At 55.5% G+C, this 21,899-nt stretch overlaps 1 protein-coding gene across 1 annotated transcript; it reads left to right on the forward strand.

Moving 5' to 3' along the window:
* Positions 1–469: 469 nt before the first annotated feature.
* On the forward strand, positions 470–21,469 carry PLEKHM1 (pleckstrin homology and RUN domain containing M1). Its single transcript, XM_058820467.1, has 13 exons — positions 470–853; positions 1,357–1,511; positions 4,896–4,977; positions 6,470–6,717; positions 8,032–8,661; positions 9,816–10,140; positions 12,333–12,567; positions 12,985–13,887; positions 15,425–15,570; positions 15,705–15,898; positions 16,339–16,402; positions 16,793–16,950; positions 20,698–21,469. Exons 3-13 carry the CDS (start codon positions 4,936–4,938, stop codon positions 20,891–20,893), a joined length of 3,141 nt encoding a protein of 1,046 aa, XP_058676450.1. The 5' UTR covers positions 470–853; positions 1,357–1,511; positions 4,896–4,935; the 3' UTR covers positions 20,894–21,469.
* Positions 21,470–21,899: the final 430 nt, after the last annotated feature.

The following is a 21,899-nucleotide window of genomic DNA, read 5'->3' on the forward strand; positions in this document are numbered from 1 at the left end:
CTCCCCACGGCTGCTCAGGCCCCGATCCCTCCTCAGCCCCCCTCGCAGCCCCCAGCCCGCCCGTGGCAGGCCCCGCACGCCTGGGCTGTGCTGCCCAGCCAGCAGCCTCGGCCTCTCATTCCTCCTCTCCGTGTCCCCCCCATGGGGGCACAGCGGGTCAGATGTGCTTTTCCAAGGGCCCCACTGGGGGTTGGTGTCTGGTCCTCAGTTCACCCCCACGAGAGCTGACACCCCAGATCTCTCAGCCTGTTCCTCCCACCAGCCAGAGATCCCAGCACCTGTGGGATCCTTACAGCTGTCCCTGATTTATCAGGTGTTCATTCTCAATAAATCATGTTTTCTCACATCAAATGAGCAGTTGCAAACAGGGTCTGGGTAATTCTTGTGTATAACACAGAGATTAAAAAGCCCTTTCCTCCTTTCCTTCCTTGCAGCCACCGCTGTCCCCTGCTGAGGGATGCAAGCCACCCACCCAGCCGGATGGCACCAGGAACATCCACAGGGAAACTCCAGCGCTGGCAATCCAAAGCAACACAAAAACTGGGAATAGAAACCTGGGAACATCTTGCCTCGACACACTGGGGCTTTCACAACCTGCTTGGCCCGTGCACGGTGGCTCCAGTGCTGTGGAAAACCAAGCCCAGCTCTCCCTGCGGCTCCAGCAAATTGTAGCCTGGTGCAGGAGCAGGTATTAGGCTGAAGGAAATTCCCAGTTTGGAGTGTTTGGGAAGCACAGTGTCACCACCCAGCCTGGGAGCTCAGTGGCTGCTCTTCCTCCCGCAGTGCTCCTGGGCCCTGCAGGGCAGAAGCTGGACGGGTGCATCGGAGGTGACACTTCTCCAGCCACCACCAGGTTTGTCAGCTGTGACAAATAGGGACGAGGGTGGTGTGGTGATCCTGTTCCTCACTCCTTACCTGTGTTCCTGCTGTGAGAATCACAGCACTGCTGCATCAGGCTGGGCACAGGGAGGGAGCCAAAGTCAGACCATAAGGGTCCTGTCCTAACCCTTGCCAAGCTGTTTCCAGGGCTTTTGTCCTCCAACCAGCCAATCCCCATGCCATGCCACTGGCTTTCCTGCTCCTGGGCTGTCTCTGGGCCCAGCTTGCACTCAGCTCTGGGTGGAAAACAGGAGCTGTGTCAGAGGAGAGGACTGTCCCCACAGCAGCCCTTGGACCCTCTGTGCCATCAGAGCCCCCATGTCCCCAGGGCAGAGGGTGACTGGCACAGCACTCGTGCTTGGAAAATGACTGGCTCTGTGTCCAGGCCTTGAGTCACCCTCACGCTGCCGTTGTGGGCTGTTGTTTTCCATCCCAGAGCACAGGCAGTGACCTGCTGTTTTTATTTATAACTCACAGAGCGTCCCTTCTTGGGAGACTGAGGAGCCAAGCTCTGGGACAGAGGCTCTGCTCTGCTGCTATGAACCTTGATTCCAGCTGTTCCCAAAGAATCTGGCTGGTTTGCAGTTTGGGAGATCAGCAGCTCTGCCCTTGCACCGGGACTCTTCTCCTGGGTAGGTCAGACTGTGCCTGGGGTTGTTCCTCACCTCTTTGCCTTTCCCTGCTTCACCCAGGGAGCCCCTGGGGTGGTGACTGCTGGGAAACCTGGTGGGTTTTCTCTGCTCTAGCTGTGCTTGTCTCTGTCTTTGCACATCCATCCCATCTCTTATCTTCCAAGATCACAAAGAACAGCTGTGGCTTTCCAGGATCTGCCTGGAAGTGCTCCAGAGCCCTCTAGGTCTTTCTAGACCCAGTGTCCTGTTCCAGTTTCCCTGTGTTTCACCTAAGATTTTATTTGGTGAAATCCTCCTCAAAGCTGCTTCCTTGCACTCGTTATTCAGGAAAATTCTGTCCCACAGAAGTGGTGCCATGTGGATTTGTGGTGCTGGAATAAACTGGTTGGACTGGTCGCGGTGGGAGTGGAAAAGTCCCGTGGTGAAGGTGGTGGGTTGTCCTCCTCAGCTCTCTCCTCCTGCAGCCTCTCATCTCCTTCTGAGAGAAGTGATGCTGGCAAAGGAGAGTGTTTTGGGGGAATAACTCTCACTTTGTAAAACTTAGGTGAAGTCTTTGAAAAACCTCTGCTGTCACCCTTTTCCCTGTGACCAGCTCAGGACTCCAGGGTGGTCCTGGAGCTGGAACACCTGTGCTGCCTCCCTGGGCATGAGAAATGCCACCCTGTGCCCCTCCTCGAGTCTCCCACCCTCAGGTCTCACCCTTAGAGCTCCCTCATGTCTCTCACTCTTGAGTTGTCTCCCACACCTGGGTCTCCTCTCACTTTTGGATTTGGATTTCCCATCCTTGAGTCTCCCACCTTCATTGTCCTCAGGGTGTAGCAGGAGGTGGTGGGGAAAGGGGCAGAGGCTGCCCAGCCCTGAGGAGCCTTGAGGAGCTGGAGCCTCCCAGGTGGGAGCAGAGATGGGGGTGGCTCCCTGCAGTCCTTGGAGCCCCTCACTTCCCCAGCCCCCCAGCAGCCCCTGAGCCAGTGGTGAACTTTCCTGTCCTCCCCCATTTCTATGTTGCAACACAGGGAGAGGAAATCTTATGACAAGCCACAGCAAAACCAGTTTCATTTTCTCTGAAATCATCTGTGAACTCTGAAAACATTGAGGATCTGTCCTGGATTTGGCCCCAAGGAGTTTTTGCCCTACTGCTCTCAGCAGGGCCAGCTGCTGTGGTACCTGCACAGAATGCTCTGGGTCTGGGATATTCTAGATCTGGAATGTCTGGATTTGGGCTGCTCCAGGCTTGAGCTACTCTGGGTTTGGGCCACTGCAGATTTGGGCCACTCTGGGTTTGAGCTGCTCCTGATTTGGACAGTGCTGCCTTCAGGACTGGCTGTGGCCATGGAGGAGCTGCTCAGCAAACCATGACTCTGCCCAGGCCTGGCAGGAGAGGGGCAGGTTGATGCTGTCAGCTCTGCCCAGAGAAAGCTCTGGGGATTTTGTGTTGGCTTGAAAATAAAATCTGACACATCAGTGCTATTGCAAGCCTGTTGTCTGCCAGAGGCAGATCCAGCCCTGTGGCAAACAGCTGGGCTCTCCCTCTCCATTTGGATGGCAAGTGATTCCAGCTTAATGGAACAGTTTGATAGGACAAGGTGGAAGGCTTTCACACTGACAGAGGAGAGGGTTAGATGGGATATCAGGAAGAAATCCTTCCCTGAGAGGGTGGGCAGGCCCTGGCACAGGGTGCCCAGAGCAGCTGGGGCTGCCCCTGGATCCCTGGCAGTGTCCAAGGCCAGGCTGGACAGGACTTGGAGCACCCTGGGCCAGTGGAAGGTGTCCTGCCATGGCACTGGGTGGGACTTGCTGCTCCTTAGGGTCCCTTCCAGCCCAAACCATTCTAGAATTCTATAAATAAATTCCTTCTCCAGCCTCTCCTGTCCTTAGGAGTCACAAGGGCTGGAGCAGCCCTCAGACCCCTCTTCATGCCAGGCCCAGCTGTGCCTGGTGGGGGATCCAGCTGTGTTTGCAGTGGGATCCAGCTGTGTTTGCAGTGGGATCCAGCTGTGTTTGCAGTGGGATCCAGCTGTGCCTGGAGAGGGATCCAGCTGTTTGCAGAGGAATCCAGCTGTTTGCAGAGGGATCCAGCTGTGTTTGCAGGAGATCCAGCTGTGACTGGTGAGGGATCCAGCTGTGTTTGGAGAGGGATCCAGCTGTGTTTGCAGAGGGATCCAGCTGTGCCTGGAGAGGGATCCAGCTGTGTTTGCAGAGGGATCCAGCTGTGCCATGGGTGTCCTGCTGACACCATGTGTTCTGCTCAGAGGCTCCAGGCACAGCTGGGTTTCACAGACAACCCCAAGGGAGGAGCAGGGCAGGAAGCCAAGAGTCAGAAGTCAAAGGTCCCTTGTTGTCCCTGCAGTGGCAGCTGACCTGGCCAGGCTGCCCAGACTGTTCAGGTCTTTGCAGGGTTTTCCATATCAGGAGGACACTGGTTTTTTTCTCTGTCTCCCTCCAAAGCAGCAGAGCAGCCCTGGCACCCCCCAGCATGGGGAGATGCTGAGGTTCATCTGCCTTGTGGAGAACCCAAAGCCTTCCAGTACCCTAGAGGGGCTTTTAAAAAATGTGGAGAGGGACTTTACATGGGCAGACAGTGACAGAACAAGGGAGAATGGATTTAAACTAGAAATGGAGACTGGATATTGGCAAGAAATTCTTCCTGTGAGGGTGGGCAGGCCCCGGCACAGGGTGCCCAGAGCAGCTGGGGCAGCCCCTGGATCCCTGGCAGTGCCCAAGGCCGGGTTGGACAGGGCTTGGAGCAGCCTGGGATAGTGGAAGGTGTCCCTGCCCATGGCAGGGGGTGAAACTGGGTGGGCTTTGAGGTCCTTTCCAACCCAAACCATTCCAAGATTCTTTCCCATCTCCCCAGACAGCTCTGTGCTGATAGGGTCTGTCGCAGCTGAAGCAGTGTCACCCTCTGGCATGTGACAGAGCTGAACTGCTGTCACCTCTCCCCAGGCTCTGCTGAGGGTGACACCCCTTGTCCAGGCCACCTAATGCCACCCTCACTTGGATTTTGGGTGCCTTTTCCAGGCTTAGGCATTCCAGGGGACACAGGGACAAGGGGAGCAGTCCCTGGTGTACCTGTGGCACTGCTGGCCACACCTGCCTGAGGCCCTCACTGGGGTTCATTCCTCCCTCCTGTCTCCTGGTCATGCTCTGTTTTGCCTGAAACTCTCCTGGTGCCTGGGAAGTGTCCCCAGGCATTGTCCCTGGAATCACAGCACCTTTCCATGTCAGTCACTCCCAGCTCAGATCCCACAGTGTCCTGGCCATGAGCACCTGCAGAATGCCTCAGGGCAGGATCCATCCCTTGTGGGTGGCACCAGGAGCCCTTCCCCTGGCAGGTGAGTGGGGTGAGACCCCTGGGTGCTCAGCCATGCCCTCCTTGTCCCACAGGTGACATGTGAAGGCAGCGTGGGGAGCAGCAGCAGCAGAGATGCATTCCAGCCACCCCGAGGACCCCAAGGAAGCCATCCAGGTGAGCCAGAGCCCTCAGTGCTCCCCAGACAGCTCCCAGTGCAGCTCCAGGCACTGCTGGGGACAGGTAGGATTTGTGGGTGCTGCCAGCTGGGATTAGGATGCTTTATACTGGGATTGGAAACAGATCCTTGATGATTTGTCTGGGTTGGGGGATTAAAGGAAATAAGGGCTTAAATCACACCTTGGCCTTTGCAAGACCTCATGTGGGGCAGGGAAGGTGCTCAGCTCTGGTACCTGGATGAAGGAATGTTGTCCCCCCCAGTTTGGGGTCTCTTCACCCAACTTTGGGAGTCTAAACACATTCAACAAGCAAAATCCAACATCAACGGTTAAACCCAAGTGTTTTACTCCTCCCATGGATGAATCCATGCGTGACTGATAAAATCATCTGCACTCTTTATTCTTCTCAGCCCTCAGTGCTCCTTCCATGGAGCAGCAGACCTGGGGGGCAGCTGAAAAAGCTGGAAAACAGCACCCCAAATAAGGGACACATTCCCCTGGCTGATGTCCTTGAGCTACACCTGCTGGGAATCTTATTTAGATGCTGAAAAAAATATCCCAGGCTGGAAATTTAATATGGGTTTGTGCAAGCCAACCCAGGCTGGAGTTAAAATGTGCAGAGCCCTGCTCAGGGAGCATTCAGCCTTTGCTGGAAATGCTGTGTGGTGCTGAAACATGGATTGTTTGGTTGGAATTTGAGGAGGGATTTGTGGTGTTTTCCAAGTGCCTGCTGGGAAACACAACCTTGATTTAAAATAAAGATAAAATAACGATTGGTTGACATATCCAGGCTCAGTTGCTTTAGGAAAAATATTTTCCACTGGCATGAAATTGCTAAATTCACCAAACTGGCTGCTTTTGACTGGTGGAAGAGGAAGTAAAGCTGCTGGAAGGCAAAATTCCCACATCCCAGAACCCACTGAATGTCTCTGAGGGCAGCAGCTGAACCCCAATGTTCTCCGAACCCTGATGTTTTGGGGCCCGTCCCCTGGGTGTTTACCCAGCACAGCCAGTGAGGTCGATGGCTTTGATTTCTGCTGGCAGCCCTGTGTCACATGTCACATGCTGCTTGGGCTGACCTGCATGAGCTCAGGGGATCCATTCCCTCCTCTGAGTTTCTCCTTTCTCACCCACACTGAATCCTCGTGTTTCCCCCGAGAGACTGCCTGGAAAGAACCAATTCCTTTTTCCCCGTCCCCTTAAGCCCGTTCCTGTCTGCAGAGGAAGCACCACACACTCTAAAGGCAGCCCCAGTTCTGAAACACCAGCCAAAATTGCATAAATTATTATTTTTATAACAAAATAAGCCAGATGACAGGAGTGTGAGTCCCCAGCTTGACCGGTTCAGCTGCTGCAAAGAGTGAGGACGAGGCAGGAGTCGTGTGGTGCTTCACTGTGGATAAGCCTTACTGTTTTTTGAGCTCTTATACATTAAATCCTTCCTAATAGTTTTACTTTTATAATCCAAACCTGCTCCTCCTGTCTTGCAGCTGGTCAAGAAGCAGCTGGTAAATGCCATCAAGGCTCTGCAGAAGCAGTACGTGAGCTCGGACACCGTGGTCACCAGCGATGACAGCAACGCCAACACGCTCTGCAGTGCCCTGGAAGCTGTGTTTGTGCATGGCCTGAAGGCAAAGCACATCAAGGCAGAGAGTGGGGGGAAAGGGAGGAAATCAGGGGGTCGAGGCCCCCTTCCCCAGCCAGTTTTTTGGGGCCTGCTGAAGAGCATCACACATCGGTGAGCAGGGATTCACGGGCTCAGTTTTATCCCTTCTTTTGGTGCTGTCACATTCAGGGAATGAGGATGATGGCTCGATGGACAGATAGGTCTCTCCCCATCTGTGTGCTCAGTCCCCTCAGCTGCAGGGAAGCATGCTCTCACAGGGCTTTGGGGGGCTGCCCAGGACCCTGGGAGATGGAAGTAGCAGTGAAACCCCTGCAGTGCCAAGAGGGGCTCAGCCCCAACATCCCTGCTCAGTGTCTGCTGGGGATGAGCTGATGTCCCCAAAAAGTTGAGGATTGAAACTGAAGGCACATCCCTTTCTTATTTATTCCTGGGTGCCAGGCTGGATTTCTGGGCCCAGTGGCCACACTGGTGTCCAGCAGTGGCTGCTCATGCACAACACAGGGATCTGGGCTCTCTCCTGGCCTGGATCTGCTGGAAATGGTTGGCCCCGTTCCCTCATGTCCCAGCCAGCCTTTAAGGAGGTCTCTCCTGAGTGATCACTGTTTACTGGGTTTTTCTAGCCACTCCCTAAGTCAAGTTCACACACAGTAAATAACAGCCCACACACAAATTGTTCTGAAAGACTCATCCAGTTCCATCACCAACTCCTGAATTATGAAAGAGTGGATGAAAATAACTCTTTCACATGCTAGGGGGGATATTTTTGTGCCCTTTGAAGGTTTTTTCTTCTGTCTTGAGAGACAGATTAGGAAAGAAGTCTTACAAAACCTTTGTTCTGGTTTTTGAGGTGTATGAGTGAGCTGGGAGCAGGGAGGATCAGGCAGCGTAGTGTCGCTGTTGGATTTTAGGGAAGAGCAGCTGAATTCAGGAGTTTGGGACTACTTGAGCTCAGCCCCAGTCAGGTTGTTTTTTTTGGGGCTGCCACAACACTTTTCACTGTGTTTTGACTGTTTTTAAATTTGAAGTGAGAATTTAGACACGTGGTTGTCACCAAGGAAGGATCCAGCCAGTATAAACCCCATAAATACACAAGGACAGCAGGAATTCTCTGCATCATTCAGTACAAGCAATGTGTGGGAGATGCCTCCAGTCAGAGAGCATGGTCAGCCAGAGGCACTGCAGGGCTGCCTGGGGTCCTTACCAGCATATTTAGTTTGGACCATTCAGGAGCCATCTCCCTCCATGGAAAACCACACTTTCCATGAAGGAGAGAGATTTCCCACAGCCTGTTTTATCCCAACTCCTGAACTCCTGTAGCAGAGCAGGTTGGGCAGTGTCTGATGAAGGCTCTGGCCCTCCAGCACCCCACTATGGACCAAAACAGAACCACTCACTCCTGCTCTGTTCCTTTTCCTCTTTTGCCAGGAATATTGTCTCGGAGCTGGAGCAGCTGATGTTTATCAACACGGACGTGGGGCGCTGCCGGGCCTGGCTGCGGCTGGCGCTGAACGACGGCCTCATGGAGTGTTACCTGAAGCTGCTGCTGCGGGACCGTGCCCGCCTGCACGACTACTACCAAGCCCCAGCCCTGCTCCTGGATGTTGAGGAGTGCGAGTTCCTCCTCTGCTACTTGCAGGGTTTATCCTCCTTAACCTTTGAGCTCTCCTACAAGTCAGCAGTTCTGAACGAGTGGACCATCACCCCGCTGTCCCTGTCGGGTTTGTGTCCCATGTCCGAGCTGCTGGAGCCCCTCACATCCTCTGAACCCCGCAGGAAAGCATCGCTGGGCTCCATCTCCCAGTCCTCAGGGTCGGATGAGATCGAGATCCAAGCCCCTGTGCTGCCCATCAGCAAAGCCAGCAGCAAGATCAAGCTCACATCATCCTCGCTGAGCCTGAACACCACGAGCTCATCACAGCTCTCATCCAGCCTGGGCTCCGACAGCCTCCCCCCGGCGCCGTGCGCCCGCAGCCCCGAGCGCGCCGAGGAGCCGCTGTCCTGCGACTCCGACCTGGGCACGGCCACCGCCGAGGACCTGGACAGGTCCCTGCAGGAGTGAGTCTCTCCCCACATCTCCTCTCCAAAGGGGTTTTGACCCTCTCTGGGCTCTCCTGTAGGCAGGAAGTCTTTCTCCCTGTTTGTCGTTGACAAGCCCTTTTTCCCTTCTGGAAGGAGCTTTTGTTCTTTGCACGATCAGCACGGCTTGTTGAGACTCTGCTGCCAGTGCAGATGAGCTCATAGCCACTGAAGTGTGTGTGTGTCCTCTTTAGCAGGGCAGAAATGTCAGAAAAATGCTGCTCCCTGGTTTCAGGAATGTCACATCTTCCTGGAGTACACTGGGGGATGCTCCAGGGCTTTCCACAGGGGGAAAGAAATTAATTTGGTCACAGGGAAGGGTTGTAATTTGCAGCTTTGGCAAATCACTCAGAGAGGGAGGTTGTTGATTTGTCATCCTTGTGATTTATCCCTGCCAAGCATCCAGCACAAAGATTTCCAGGATTATATAATCTCTGAGTAATCTGTAAATATTTTGCCTGTCACCTTTAGAGTGTGACTCTGAGGGAGGCGAGCCTTGGGGTGATGCCTCTTCCCAGTCTCCAGGAAGAGTTGGAGCTGCAGACTCTGCTTCCCCATCTATAACATCATCATTCCCTACTTCCAGATTTTGCATCTTCCAATGGTCCTGGAAGAGCCTGCCTTGATTGGATTAAACTCGTGATGGAGACGCTCCTTTGAGTTTTAATCTTGGGCTGATTTAATTCTGGGGCTGGCAGCAGAGTGGGACCACGGGAACAGCCAATCCTCTGGCCAGGCTCCACTGTTAATTGCTCATTAATGAAAACAATTGGAATTTGGCATGTGGTCCAAGGCTGGAATCGTATCCAGGAGCTGTACATGGGGCTGGGGCTGTGGGGAGCACCCAGTGCTGTCCCTCCATCCACCAAATTAAACCAAATTGATGGATGTAATTGGGAAATGCTCCCTTCACAGGCTCCATGCCATGGGGCTGGTGCTGCTCTATGGGGCACAAATCTCACATTTTTCTGTTGGCATCACTGGGATTTTCCAGCCACACCGTGCTGCCATCCCACAGAGGCCAGCAGTGACGCTGAACCCTTTTTACATGATTACAACTTGCAATAATGGGGTGGGGGTTTATAGCTTTTGTTTTTGAGCTGCTTTCAAACCAATCACTTTTCCATTTCCAGGGTGCTGTCCGAGTTCAGCAAGGCCAGGCCCAGCCCCGACGCCCCGGAGGGACGGCTGCTCCCCAGCGTGCTGGGCTGCTCCCCCCAGCCACCCCCAGGCCCCCCAGCACCGTCCAACAGAGCACAGCAGGAGCCTCCCCCCAGCAGGGTCACCTCTGCTGGGACAGCAGCCCCTGAGCACGGGGACAGAGATGGCAGCTGCACCTCCAGAGCTCCGGCCCCTCGGGAGGGTCTGGGCAGAGCCAGCAGCAGTGGCAGCGAGGGGAGCCAGGCTGTGCGCAGCCCCACGGCCCAGCAGCTGCTCTCTCCCCTGCCTGGGTGTCCGGTATGTGCTGCAGCTCCCTCCCTTCCCACCTCCTTCGGTTTGTATCCTGTGGTAAAGGGAAAAAAACTGGGGACAGCACCAATAGGTACTGCTTTTCTAGGATCAGGAAATCCCAGAATGGTTTGGGTTGGAAGGGACTTAAAGTTCATCCAGTTCCACCCCTGCCATGGGCAGGGACACCTTCTGCTAGACCAGGGTGCTTCAAGCCCCGTCCAGCCTGGCCTTGGACACTTCAAAGTCCACTTCCAACCCACTTGGATTTCTCCAAACTCCCATCTTTCATGCTGCTCCCACTTGGTTATCAGTGATGATTCCCACCCCATGGAGCTGTGGCCATGCAGCTGCCTCAGGAGAAACTGGATCAAAGTCTGTGTTCCCTAATGAAAGAGGCACCAAAGCTTTTGAAGCCCTGCCTGGCCTGTCAGTCATCCCTCTCCAGGAGCAGCTGCTGCAGGAAGTTTTGGTTTTGTTAGGGATATCTGGAGAGGGGTGAGCTCTTGCACAAATCTGGCTGTGGGCTGTGTGCAAGCGATAAAACAGCCCCAGAGTTGAGGTTCTCATGGGGACTTTTCTTCATTTCTGGGCCACGTAAGAGGAGGGAGGAGGGTTGACTGGACAGGAAACAAACTAGTTTCCCAGTGGGAAAAGCCTGCTGCAGCGCATCTGTTCCCAGAGTGGGATGGCATTCCCGGGTGTTGGTCCTGAGCAGCGGCGGATTTCCCCTGCTGCCACCGGGAGCTGATCTACATCCACTGGCCCCTTTGAACAGCCCTGTCCTAATTCCTCACTGACTGTTCCGTCCTGGTTCCCATTGTTTCCATGCTGGTTCCCATCCTTTCCGTGCTGCTGAGGGTAGGATGTACCTCACACCCCGAAGACCATTTCTCCTTTTGCTCTCTGCTCCTCTCAGTTCCCTCCCGCTTATCCCGTTTCCGCTGCTTCCTCGTGGCCCAGAGCCAGTTTGACCTAATCTATGTATAACATACTGTGTCAACAGGAAATTCCCCCTGCTCTCCATGACTCATGGAGCAACCTGCATTCCTGCCCCAGGAGTAATCCAGGAGCTGCCACCCGTGATCCTCCCCAAAGGGTGGTGACAGCTCTTCTGCTGTCACTTTGGTTGTTATTCAAAATAAAAGGCTCTTGGGAGGCTGCAGAGGGGAGTTGAAAGGGCATTCCTGTTGGGATGCAGCCCAGGAAGGATCTAGGAGTGCTGCTCCCTTGTGCCAAGGCACTGAGCTGGGTTGTTTTTTTCTCCTGGTGTTTGCTCAGGGGCCTTGTCCCAGAACCTTGCTCCTTTCAGGAGGAATTTCTTCACTGAAAGGGTGGTCAGCCATTGGAAGGGGCTGCCCAGGGAAGTGATGCAGTCCCCATCCCTGGAGGTGTCCAAGGAATGCCTGAACATGGCACCCAGTGCCCTGGTCTGGCTGCCACAGTGATGATTTGGCACAGGTGGGACTCAAGGAGCTTTTCTCCCTTAATAATTCTGAGATTCTTGTAGCCAGAAAAGCTCCTGGAGAAGCTACAGCCTTATTTTTTTCAACTCATGGACCTCATCCTCTCCTGGCACATGCAGACAGAGGCTTCTTCTGCTTTCCCTGCTTTATTTTTCCCCTGCACAGCCCAGGCCCCTGTAGCATCCTCTTGTGAGCAGTAGGTCTCAGTTTCACCCTGGACACCTCTGCCTCTCCCCATCTCTGTTCTTCCTGGTGCTGCTGTTCCAGCTCATGCCCTTCCATGTCAGGGGTGGAATTTCACCCCCATCAGTAAAACCCCATGGACCTGTGGTCACTGCAGGGAATGTGCTCTCCTTCCACAGTGATTTTAGGGAGAGAGAACTGATTAATTTTGGACTTCATTATCCCACCAGAATACAGTCTCAGTATTTTCCAGCTGTTGGGACAGTTCCATGAATCATTCTTTGACTGGAGGGAGCAGGGGAATTACCCACCTGGGAATGTCTAGCAGAAAATCAGGCAGTCATGGAATGGTTTGGGGAGGAAGGGACTTTAAAACTCATTCCCAACCTCCTGCCATGAGCAGGGACACCTTCTGTTAAATTCACACATCAGTGCCTGGATTTGGGCTGCACAGGAGCATCCTCCAAGGAGGGGTTGGTGTGGATGTGTGTGTTTGAGGGGCACAGGGTGTTGCATGAGCTTAAAAATTCATAATATTTCCATTTTTAACAGAAGAGCTGGATCTCAGAAGATGATTTCTACAGACCTCCCCCGGGAGAGAGCAGCAGGAGCACAGCTGACACCAACGGCTTCGGGCCAGAGGGGGACAGCGAGGGGCCAGCCCCAGGGCTCATCAGTGCTCTGGACTTGGAGAGGCTCTCAGTGCCATCCTCGGACGCTGGGAAGCCCAAAATGTCCCCAGAGAGGGAGCAGAAGGGCTTCAGCGTGGTGCACCGCAGGCAGATGGGTACGTGCCACCTCCTGCTGCCCTCGGGGGCTGCTCCAGGTGGGGATGGGCTGGCTGGGGAGGTGGGAGCTGATGGCAGCGCTGGGAGCTGCAGGAGGCAGTGGAGCAGCTTCCCAAGGCATTGCTGAGCCCAGGGAAGCTCTGATGGGTGGGGGAAAGTCTGTCCATCCTGTGGGACACCTTTCCTTTATCCAACTTGTTCCCAGCCTCAAAACCCAAATGCAGAGGACAGAAACCCAAGTGTGGGTGGACAGTGATGGAGACCAAGGTCCCGTCCGCTCCTGCCCCAGCCCACCATGTACAGCACTGGCTCTCACCCCTGCCACACCTCTGGGTGCTTGCTTTGAGGCCCTCTTGGCTTTCCTCTCCCCACTATCTTCCCCTCTGTCACTCAAACTGAGCCCTCTCTTGCCCCAGGTATTTCCAACCCTTTCCGCGGGCTGCTGAAGCTGGGCAGCCTGGAGCGCCGCGGCGCCATGGGCATTTGGAAGGAGTTCTCCTGCGAGCTGTCCCCGCTGGAGCTGCGCCTCTTCCAGGACCACGAGGAGAGGATCTGCGTGGAGACCTTCTCCCTGCTGCGCTGTGAGTCCCTGGCTCTGAGCCAGGATGGCCGTTTTGAGCTGGTGTTCCTGGGCAAAAAGCTCTTCCTCAGAGCCCCCTCCCAGGACGAGGCCGAGGACTGGCTGGACAGGATCCGCGAGGCGCTGCGCAAGTGCCGGCCGCAGCTGGAGGAGGAGGACTGGGAGACTCTGGAGTGTTCTGAGGATGGAGGTGAAGCCCAGCCTGTCCAGGGGGATTCCAGTGCTCTCCAGCACAGTGATGTGCCTGGGAGCAGCTTGGACTGGAGTGCAGCTCCAGAAGCAGAGCTGGATGCCATCAAAGAGACTGTTCTGTACATGGACGTGGACAAAACCTGGATCCCGTTCATTTTTTCCCTGTCTCTAGAAACTCTGAAGTGCTTTAAAATCAGAAACAGTGACAAAATTTTAAGCAACAGTTATGGCATAGAGACCATCCAGGACATCCTTCCAGACACCAGCCTGGGGGGACCCTCCTTCTTCAAGGTGATCACCTCCAAGGCTGTGCTGAAGCTGCAGGCTGAGAGCGCGGAGGAGGCAGCCTCGTGGCGGGAGCTGGTCCGAGAGGTGCTCATGTCCTACCTGGAGGGTGCTGAGGAGGCACTGACTCTGGGGGGCAGCTTGGATGGGCACTCCCAGGTGGTCCTGAAGAACATCGTGAAGGAAAATGGCTTCTTGCTGCAGTACCTGGTGGCCATCCCCATGGAGAAGGGTCTGGACGCGCAGAGCTTCATCTGTGCAGGTACAATTCATGGAATGGTTTGGGTTGGAAGCACCCTAAAGCCCCCCCCCAATCCCACCCCCTGCCATGGACAGGGACCTTCCACTGTCTCAGGGTGCTCCAAGTTCTGTCCAAGCTGGTCTTGGGCATCCCCAGGGATAGGGCAGCTGCAGCTTCTGTGTTTTCCCAGTGACCCAGCAGCACAAGATCTCCTTGGTGGGGCTTCATGTCCCTGTCAGGGGCACCTTTGGTGTCCTGGGCGCACAGGGTGAGCCCCCCCCACCATGCTGAGCCCCCCATCCCACCCCAGCCCAGTCCAACTGGGATGTTACTGGGCTCCCATTTAAGATGCTTTTGGCATAGAGAGTGGGAAACTGGGGTTGAAGCAACCTTAGGTAGATCAGGAAGCTCAGGACTTTCTTCCTGGGCATTTTGAGGCCCCAGCCTGTGGGGAAGGTGCAATCTGGAGCAGTTTTTCCAGTAAGGCAGCACGGGAGCAGGGATTGCCATGGGTGTGATGGGCTGATTTTGCAAAACAATCATTTACCCTTCACCTGACGCCTCTCAGCACACAGGGAGATTCTGGTGGCACCTTCACTGACCTCCACAGGAGCTGTAATTTGCTCTTTACCTTGCTAAGTTAATTAAATTTCAGATTTCTCTCCTGCTTCAATTATATTTCTTATACCCTCCAGGAGGTTGGGATTTTTCTTTTAATCTGTCTCCTTTTTATTATATAATTTTTTTTTCTGGTCTATTTGGTCTCTGCCTTCCCTTCCAAGCTCTTTCCTGTATCTTCCACCTCCCCACAGCTGGAAGCCACAAGCCAAAAAGACAAAATCCCAGTTTTTCTGTGTAGGTTTACTTTAGGGATCTGCCTGCCCTGCTTTCACCCCCCTCCCAGCCTGACACCTGATGTGTTCCCTTCCATCTCAGAGTAATCAGCAATAAAGTCTGGTTTTTCTTATTAATTCAGAAAGCAACACGTGATCTCCATGAATATTTTGGAGGGATGAGCTCCAGCTATTCCACAGTGCAATGAATGGGGGTAGGAGAGCCAAGATGGGTTCCACAGTGCTATAGTAAAGGTTTTTTTGGGTTAATCCATCCTGATCTCATCCCTTGCAGATGAGGTTTAGGTACCCTGTGACATCAGGAGAAAAGAAAAAGGCTTAGTGAAGGCAAAATAGTGCAAAGCTACTGGTGGAGGTGATGGTACAGCAAGTGGGATTTAGGTTCTTCCCTAAACCACTGGGATGTTGCCAGAATTCACTTTTCCTAAAAAAAAACCCAAACAATTGAAACACCTGATGGATAAAAGTGGGTTCACAGATAGTTCAGCCTCCTTTTTAGAGAGAAAAAGTTGAACCCTCATAGGCTTAAATCCATGAGGAGGGGGCTGGAGGCCTCGCACTGAACATCCTACAGGTGCTTTAGTTGCTCTCTGCCCTTTCCCAAAACTTCATTGCTCAGTTCCACGCTGCCCAAGGTTCCCCCCCATGTGGCAGTGGTGGCAGGGCTGTGGACAGCAGTCCCCTGTCACCCCCTGCTCCCGCAGGCTGCTCCCGCCAGATCGGCTTCTCCTTCGCCAGGCCCAAGCTCTGCGCCTTCTCGGGGCTCTACTACTGCGACAGCTGCCACAGGGACGAGGAGAGCATCATCCCCTCGCGCCTCATCCACAACTGGGACCTCACCAAACGGGGGGTGAGTGCAGCATCTGCTTCCCAAGGGTCCATCTGGGCATTCCCTGCGCTGGCAGTGCCCAGCCCAAACCTCCCTCTGAGCTCTGGGGCTGCTCCATGCTCCGTGTCCAGCTGTGCCCTCTCTCTGTGCCCCAGGTGTGCAAGCAGGCCCTGAAGTTTCTGACCCAGATCCGAAACCAGCCTCTGATCGACCTGAGGCTGGTCAATGAGAGCCTCTACGAGCACGTGGAGAGGATGGGGCGGATCCTGCGCAGCCGGGAGCAGCTGAAGCTCCTGGGGGATTATCTCATCATGTGCCGCAGCGGCGCCCTGAAGGAGCTCAGCAAACGGTGAGCTCCCTCCTGGGGTGGTATTCCCGTCTCCTGGCACCCCAGTGGGCTCCTGGTCCCCCTCCTCACTCACCATGGCAGCAGGGAGCTGTGCTGCCAAGGCTCAGGCTGGTTTTACCTCCATGTCATCTGCTCTAAGGAGTTATCCATCTGTTGGCTGGGTCAGCACAATGAGCTGGGACTCAGGAAACACCTTCCTGGCTGAGGAGCTTCTGGCTGGACAGGAAACACCTGGCAAAATAGATGAGATATTTATTTTATTTTTTCCCCCCCTTTGAAATGCTTTCACATGATTTCCAGTGGCAGGATTTGGGACGTGAAAATGGGCTCTGCAGTGATTCACTTCAAAAGGCTGCTTCATCCAGCTTGCTCCTTGCTCCAAAGCTCTTGGAGGTGTGGTGGAGATCATCTACCCCCTTCCTCTCTGTGCTTCTTTGCAGGCTTGATCACAGGCATTACCTCCTGGAGTGTCCCCACAAATACAGCGTGGCTGATCTGAGACAGGTGAGAGCTGTGTATGGTCATGGAATCACAGAATGCTTTGGGTTGGAAGGGACCTTAAAGACCACCCAGACCCACCCCCTGCCATCCAGTTCCACCTCCCGCTAGACCAGACTGCTCCTAGCCCCCTGGCCCAGATGTTGGGGTTTTCCAGCTGAAAACACCCCAGTGTCTGTGGGAATGCCACGTGCTGCTCCTTCAGCAGGAGGCTCCCAGCAGTTGGGTTTTCCAGTGATCCCCAAGCCAGGAGCCCCATCCTGGCAGGCTGTGGGTGCTGCTCTCAGCACTCCGGGGTCCCACTGCATTCCAGACTTGTGGGCTGGGGGTTGTTTTAGAGGACAGCCCTGCCTTCAGGTGGAGCCCAAAGCAAACACTGACCCCTGTGTCCCCCAGATCGCTGAGGGCAGCTTCGAGAGCTTCCTGCAGTCGCTGCTGCAGTTTGCATCCCACCACGTGTACAGCTGTGACCTGTGTACCCAGAGAGGCTTCATCTGCCAGATCTGCAACAGCAGTGACATCATCTTCCCCTTCGAGTTCGACACTACCACCAGGTGAGTGAGCTGCTCAGCACCCTGCCCGTCCTGCTGCAGCCAGGGCACCCAGGGGCACAGCCTGCCTCAGGCCAGGAGCCCCTGCCAGCCCCTGAGTTCTGGTCACACACCCCACTTGCAAGGCACGGGGGGAACTGGAAATGGCTCTGAGGTGGTTCTGCATCCTCGTGATGCCTGAAACCTTGTGGTTCCCATGTGGTGCCCATGTCCTCGTGGCAGCACGTGTGCGCATATCCTTGTGGGATTTGCATCCTCATGGTGCCCATGTCCTCATGAGAACCTATCTTCATGTCCCACACTCTTGTGGGAGCCACATCCTCATGGTGCCCATGTCCCCATGGAAGCCCTGTCTTCATGTCCCACATTCTTGTGAGAGCCACATTCTCATGGTGCCCGTGTCCCCATGAGAGCTGTCTTCATGTCCCACATTCTTGTGGGAGCCACATCTCCTTGGTGTCCATGTCCTCATGAAAGCCCTGTCTTCATGTGCCACATTCTTGTGGGAGCCACGTCCTCGTGGTGTCCACATCTTTGTGGGACTCATCCTCACATGCCCACATCTTCATGCCCATGTCCTCATGGAACCCATCAGCTCCAGGGTGCTCCAAACCAAATCTGGGCTGTCTGGGGCAGGAGCAGGCTGTCCTCACAGAGCCAAGATGTCACCAAGAGAGGTGACTTTGCAGATTGAAGATGCAGCCATCAGCACCTGCTGTCAGCCTGCAAAGGCCTTGCTGGGTGCTGGGTGCTAGGGCAGCCAAGGGGCTGGAGGGAGGAGGAGGAGGAGGAAGGTTCTGCATGTCCCTCTCTTGCTCACCTGGCCAGTGCCTCTCACACTCAGGGTCAGTCTGAGCCCTTGCAGGGGCTGCAGGAGGGAGGGGAAGCAGCAGTGGGACTGTCCTACATCCCTCTGCAGCCATGGAAGGAATGAAGGACACATGGACACAGATTTCATAGAATGCCAAGATGGTTTGGGTTGGAGGGACCTTCAAGCCACCCAGTGCCACCCCCTGCCATGGACAGGGACTCCTTCCAAGTCCTGTCCAAGCTGCCTTGGACACTTCCAGGGGTGGGGCAGCCACAGCAGAGGTAGATGGGGAGCAGCACTGTGGGATGTGCTGGGACAGGCTGAGGATGTTCCCAGCAGGAGAGGGGTGATACTGGCTCTCACTGGGGTTGGTTTTCCCCTGCCCACAGAGCTCCCATTCCCCACAGGCAGAGGAACCTGTCCTGCAGAGGGGTCAGCTGTGGGTCAGGGTGCAGCAGCTGGACAGGAGTTGGAATCAGGATGGGGATGGTGCTAGAGGGGAATTCTTATCCCCACCACCATCAGGGTTTGCTGAAGAAGTCAAACCCTTCCAGGCCAGGAGGCTGCTCCACTGGAGCTGGAGAGATCCACATCTCCATGGTTATGCCGTAGAATTGTGGAATCATTCAGGCTGGAAAAGCTCTGTAAGATCATCGAGTACAGTTCACCCAGCACTGCCAAGGCCACCACTGACCCATGTCCTCAGGTGTCACATCCACAGGGCTTTGAAATCCCTGCAGGGCTGGTGACTCCACTGTTTGCCTGGGCAGCCTCTGCCAGAGTTGGACAACTATTGCAGTGAAGAAATTTTCCATAATATCCAACCTAAACCTCCCCTGAGGCAGCTTGAGGCCAATTTCCTCTTGTGCTGTCTTGGCCTATTTGGCATTGAGCACAATCCTGGCAGAGAGATTTCACAGGCTGCGTGGTCTCACTTTGCCTGGCACTCCCTAAAAGTGAGCAGCAACACCCAGAACCTGCAGAAAACCACCACGGATGCCGGGATCCGTGGGTGCTCCGTGTGTTCAGGGCTGTGAGTATTTATTTCCGTGGAGGAGGAGCAACGCTGCTTGCTCCCCTCCCCGCCACAGGGACAGCACTGAGCTCATTATCGAGGACAACAACATCCCCAGGGGACCGATTTTCCCTGGAAAAAGAGCAGCCGTGCTCTGGGAAGCGCTGGGACGCAGGGCTGAGCTGGCTCAAGGCCACCCGGAGCTCTCGTGTCCTGCGGAGCCGAGCTCTGAAGTTTGTTGACGTCTTTCTTTCTCACCCTGACGGAGGAGGCTGTGCAGCAGGAAAGCGGCTGAGCCGACATCCTCGGGAGCTGAACGCGGCTTCCTGCCCCTGTGCCCGCCCCTGCCCGCCGGGTCACACCGGCCCTGCTGCAGGATGTGCCTGCAGCGCCTCAAACAATGACCCTGCCAGCGCAGGAGCCTCTCCTGCTCCGGCAGCTCGGGGGGAGCTGGAGGCAGGAGATGCTGGTTCTTGCTCAGAACCACTCTGGGTAAAACCTGGCTTCCCAAATCCCCCGTGCCTGGGGAGCAGCTCCCACCACTGCTGATCCAGAGAGGCCACATGGAATTTTGTTCCACCTGGGGAATGGGTATTTTCCATCCCAAATCCTGCCTGCCCGTGCACCAGCCTTTTCCTCCTTAGGGTTTGTAGCTCCTCTCCAGAGCAGGATTTCACCCCAGCTGAGATGCTGTGGTCCCTTTCCTGGCACTGCTGGGTGTTTCTCTGCCTCTCTCCCACACATCTTTTGGGGAGTTAAGGTGTTTCGTGCTGCTCACACATGGATTGTACACCAGGTATTTGCACAGTGAAGGTAAATCCGGCTGCCCCGCTGGCATGTGGCTGAGCCACATTTTACTGTCACTGATGAGCTGGGGATCACACCCCAAAAATTGACCTCAGCTCTCATAGCAGGGACGTTTCTGCTGGTGACTGAGCAGTGAAACCCCTGCCTGAGCTGGGGTCCTTTGCAGGGTGTCACATTCCTGCTGCTGCTGAGCCAGATCAGGGAGCTCTGACACCTCCACAGAGCCACCTGCTCAAGGACAGCTCCCTCCTGGCTGTCTGCCCCCTCCCTGCAGCTCTGCTGTCCCTACATGCTGGTCCTGCTCTCAGGGTGGGCTCTCCCACCCCAGCCATGGCAAGCAGAGGGTCCCCAACAACAATGCTGTCACAAGGGTTGGTGATGAGGGATCAGTGTCAGGGGTGGTGTCACAAGATTGGTGTCAGGGGATCAGTGAAACGAGGGTGAATGTCTGGGGTTTATCACAGGGTTTGTTGTGCAGGGGGTGTTGTCACACCCTCAAACTGTGCTCGGTGCTGGGAGAGCAGGGCACAAACCTCAGCTCAAACCTCACTCCCGTCTCTCTGACACATTGGCAGCACCCACCACGCTCCTTCCGGCCCTGCTCGCAGCTGCTGGGGTGGATGAGGAGCTGTGGGGGGGATGAGGAGCTGGTGGGGAGGATGGGGAGCTCTGGGGAGGATGGGGAGCTGCTGGGTGGATGAGGGGCTCTGGGGAGGATGAGGGGCTCTGGGGAGGATGGGGAGCTGCTGGGTGGATCAAGAGCTGCTGGGAAGGATGGGGAGCTGCTGGCGTGGATGAGGAGCTGCTGGGGAGGATGAGGGGTTGCTGGAGCTGATGAGCTGCTGTGGGGTGGATGAAGAGTTGCTGGATGGATGAGGAGCTGCTGGATGGATGAGGAGCTGCTGGGGTGGATGAGGAGCTGCTGGGGTGGATGTTACACTTGAGCAGCTGCTGCTCCTGCACTCGAGGCTCCTCCTGAGCTGTGGCTGGGGCTCTGCTCAGTGAGTGCTCAAAACACACCAGGACAGGGAAGTGTTCCCTGGTTCAGTGGGGGAAGTTTGCTCTTTGTTCTGCCGTTCCCAACACAGCGGGTTTCGTTTTTTCCTTCTTTTCCCAGGTGCAGTGAATGCAAAACCGTCTTCCACCGGGACTGCCACGCCCGGGCCCCGGCGTGCCCGCGCTGCGAGCGGCGGCAGCGCTACCAGCGGCAGCTGGAGGCCAGCACAGAGCCCGGCCCGGAGCCCGGCGCTTACCTCGACACTGCCCTGGGAGCAGGGACGGCGGCAGGGACAGAGCAGAGCCCCCCTGCCTGAGACCCCATCCTGCGCCTGGCCCTGCCCTGGGGACAGGGACAGTGTGGGGTGGGTGCTCCTGCCCTGCGGAGGGACCTTCTGCCCACCCAGGGCTAAAGAAGGGCTGGAAAAATCCATCCCCCTTCAGACTAACCGGGTGCTGTCCTGTCACCCTCCTGGTGCCAATGTCCCCTCCCAGTGGAACCCAGCGGCTCTTCAGGGTGTCAGCCCAGAATTCCAGTCAAGGGTGTGGAGAACTGACATTGATCAAAGCTCTAGTTTTTTAGGATACTGAAAACTGGTATTTTTTTACATGGGGGTTTTGCACAACTGGGCTGCTCTGGGTGGTGGACCCACGCAGGGAGGGGACAAAGTGACACTTGTGCCTTTAGGGACCTGCCTGCCCCAGGGGGACCGTGGGTGCCCTGAGCACCTCCTGCTCAGACAGCCCAGCCAGGGCCGTGGCCTCTGGGGAGAGCTGGGGAGAGCCGGGCCGCTCCTCCTGGCCTGCTGCTGCTCATCCTCGGGAGAAATTTTATTTTCCTTTAACCCCTCTCCACAAAAAGATAATTAAAGTCTATTTAACAACAAGTGAAACCATTTCTGAGTTTGCTTCTCCGCAGTGGGACCTCATCACAGTTTGAACCTGACACGGTGTCCATGGGAAGAGGATTGGGAATGGGGATGCTGCCAATCCTCCATCCTCCCTTCCCAACCCCCATCCTTCTTGCCCATCCTCCAGGGTTTCACTTGGACAAGTGGTTGGGGGTCCCTTCCCCATTTTCCTTTCCAGCTGCTCCCCACTAGTGTCAGCTTCTCCCATTGTCGGTTTCCCCACCACTCCTGTGCTTGGAGGACTTGGGATGTGCCCACCTACAGCAGAACTCTCTGGGGTGCACGGGGACAAAATCCAGGGCAGGGCAGCTCCCACGGGGCCCCCCTAATGGGGTCCCCATCCCACTGCCCAGGGAGGCCGTGCCGGATCCGGCAGCAGCGGGGCTGGGCCCTTCCTGCGGCAGGAACCTCC

This window comes from Ammospiza caudacuta, chromosome 27 (genome assembly GCF_027887145.1).
Source record: "Ammospiza caudacuta isolate bAmmCau1 chromosome 27, bAmmCau1.pri, whole genome shotgun sequence".
Taxonomy (NCBI): Eukaryota; Metazoa; Chordata; class Aves; order Passeriformes; family Passerellidae; genus Ammospiza; species Ammospiza caudacuta.

What these genes read in the sequence shown, in the direction of transcription:
- PLEKHM1 (XM_058820467.1), top strand. Translation starts at nt 4,936, where the DNA reads ATGCATTCCAGCCACCCCGAGGACCCCAAGGAAGCCATCCAG. An exon ending in CTGGACAGGTCCCTGCAGGA is followed by an intron (nt 8,662 to 9,815) that starts GTGAGTCTCTCC and finishes TTCCATTTCCAG; the next exon opens with GGTGCTGTCCGAGTTCAGCA. An exon ending in GGGACCTCACCAAACGGGGG is followed by an intron (nt 15,571 to 15,704) that starts GTGAGTGCAGCA and finishes TCTGTGCCCCAG; the next exon opens with GTGTGCAAGCAGGCCCTGAA.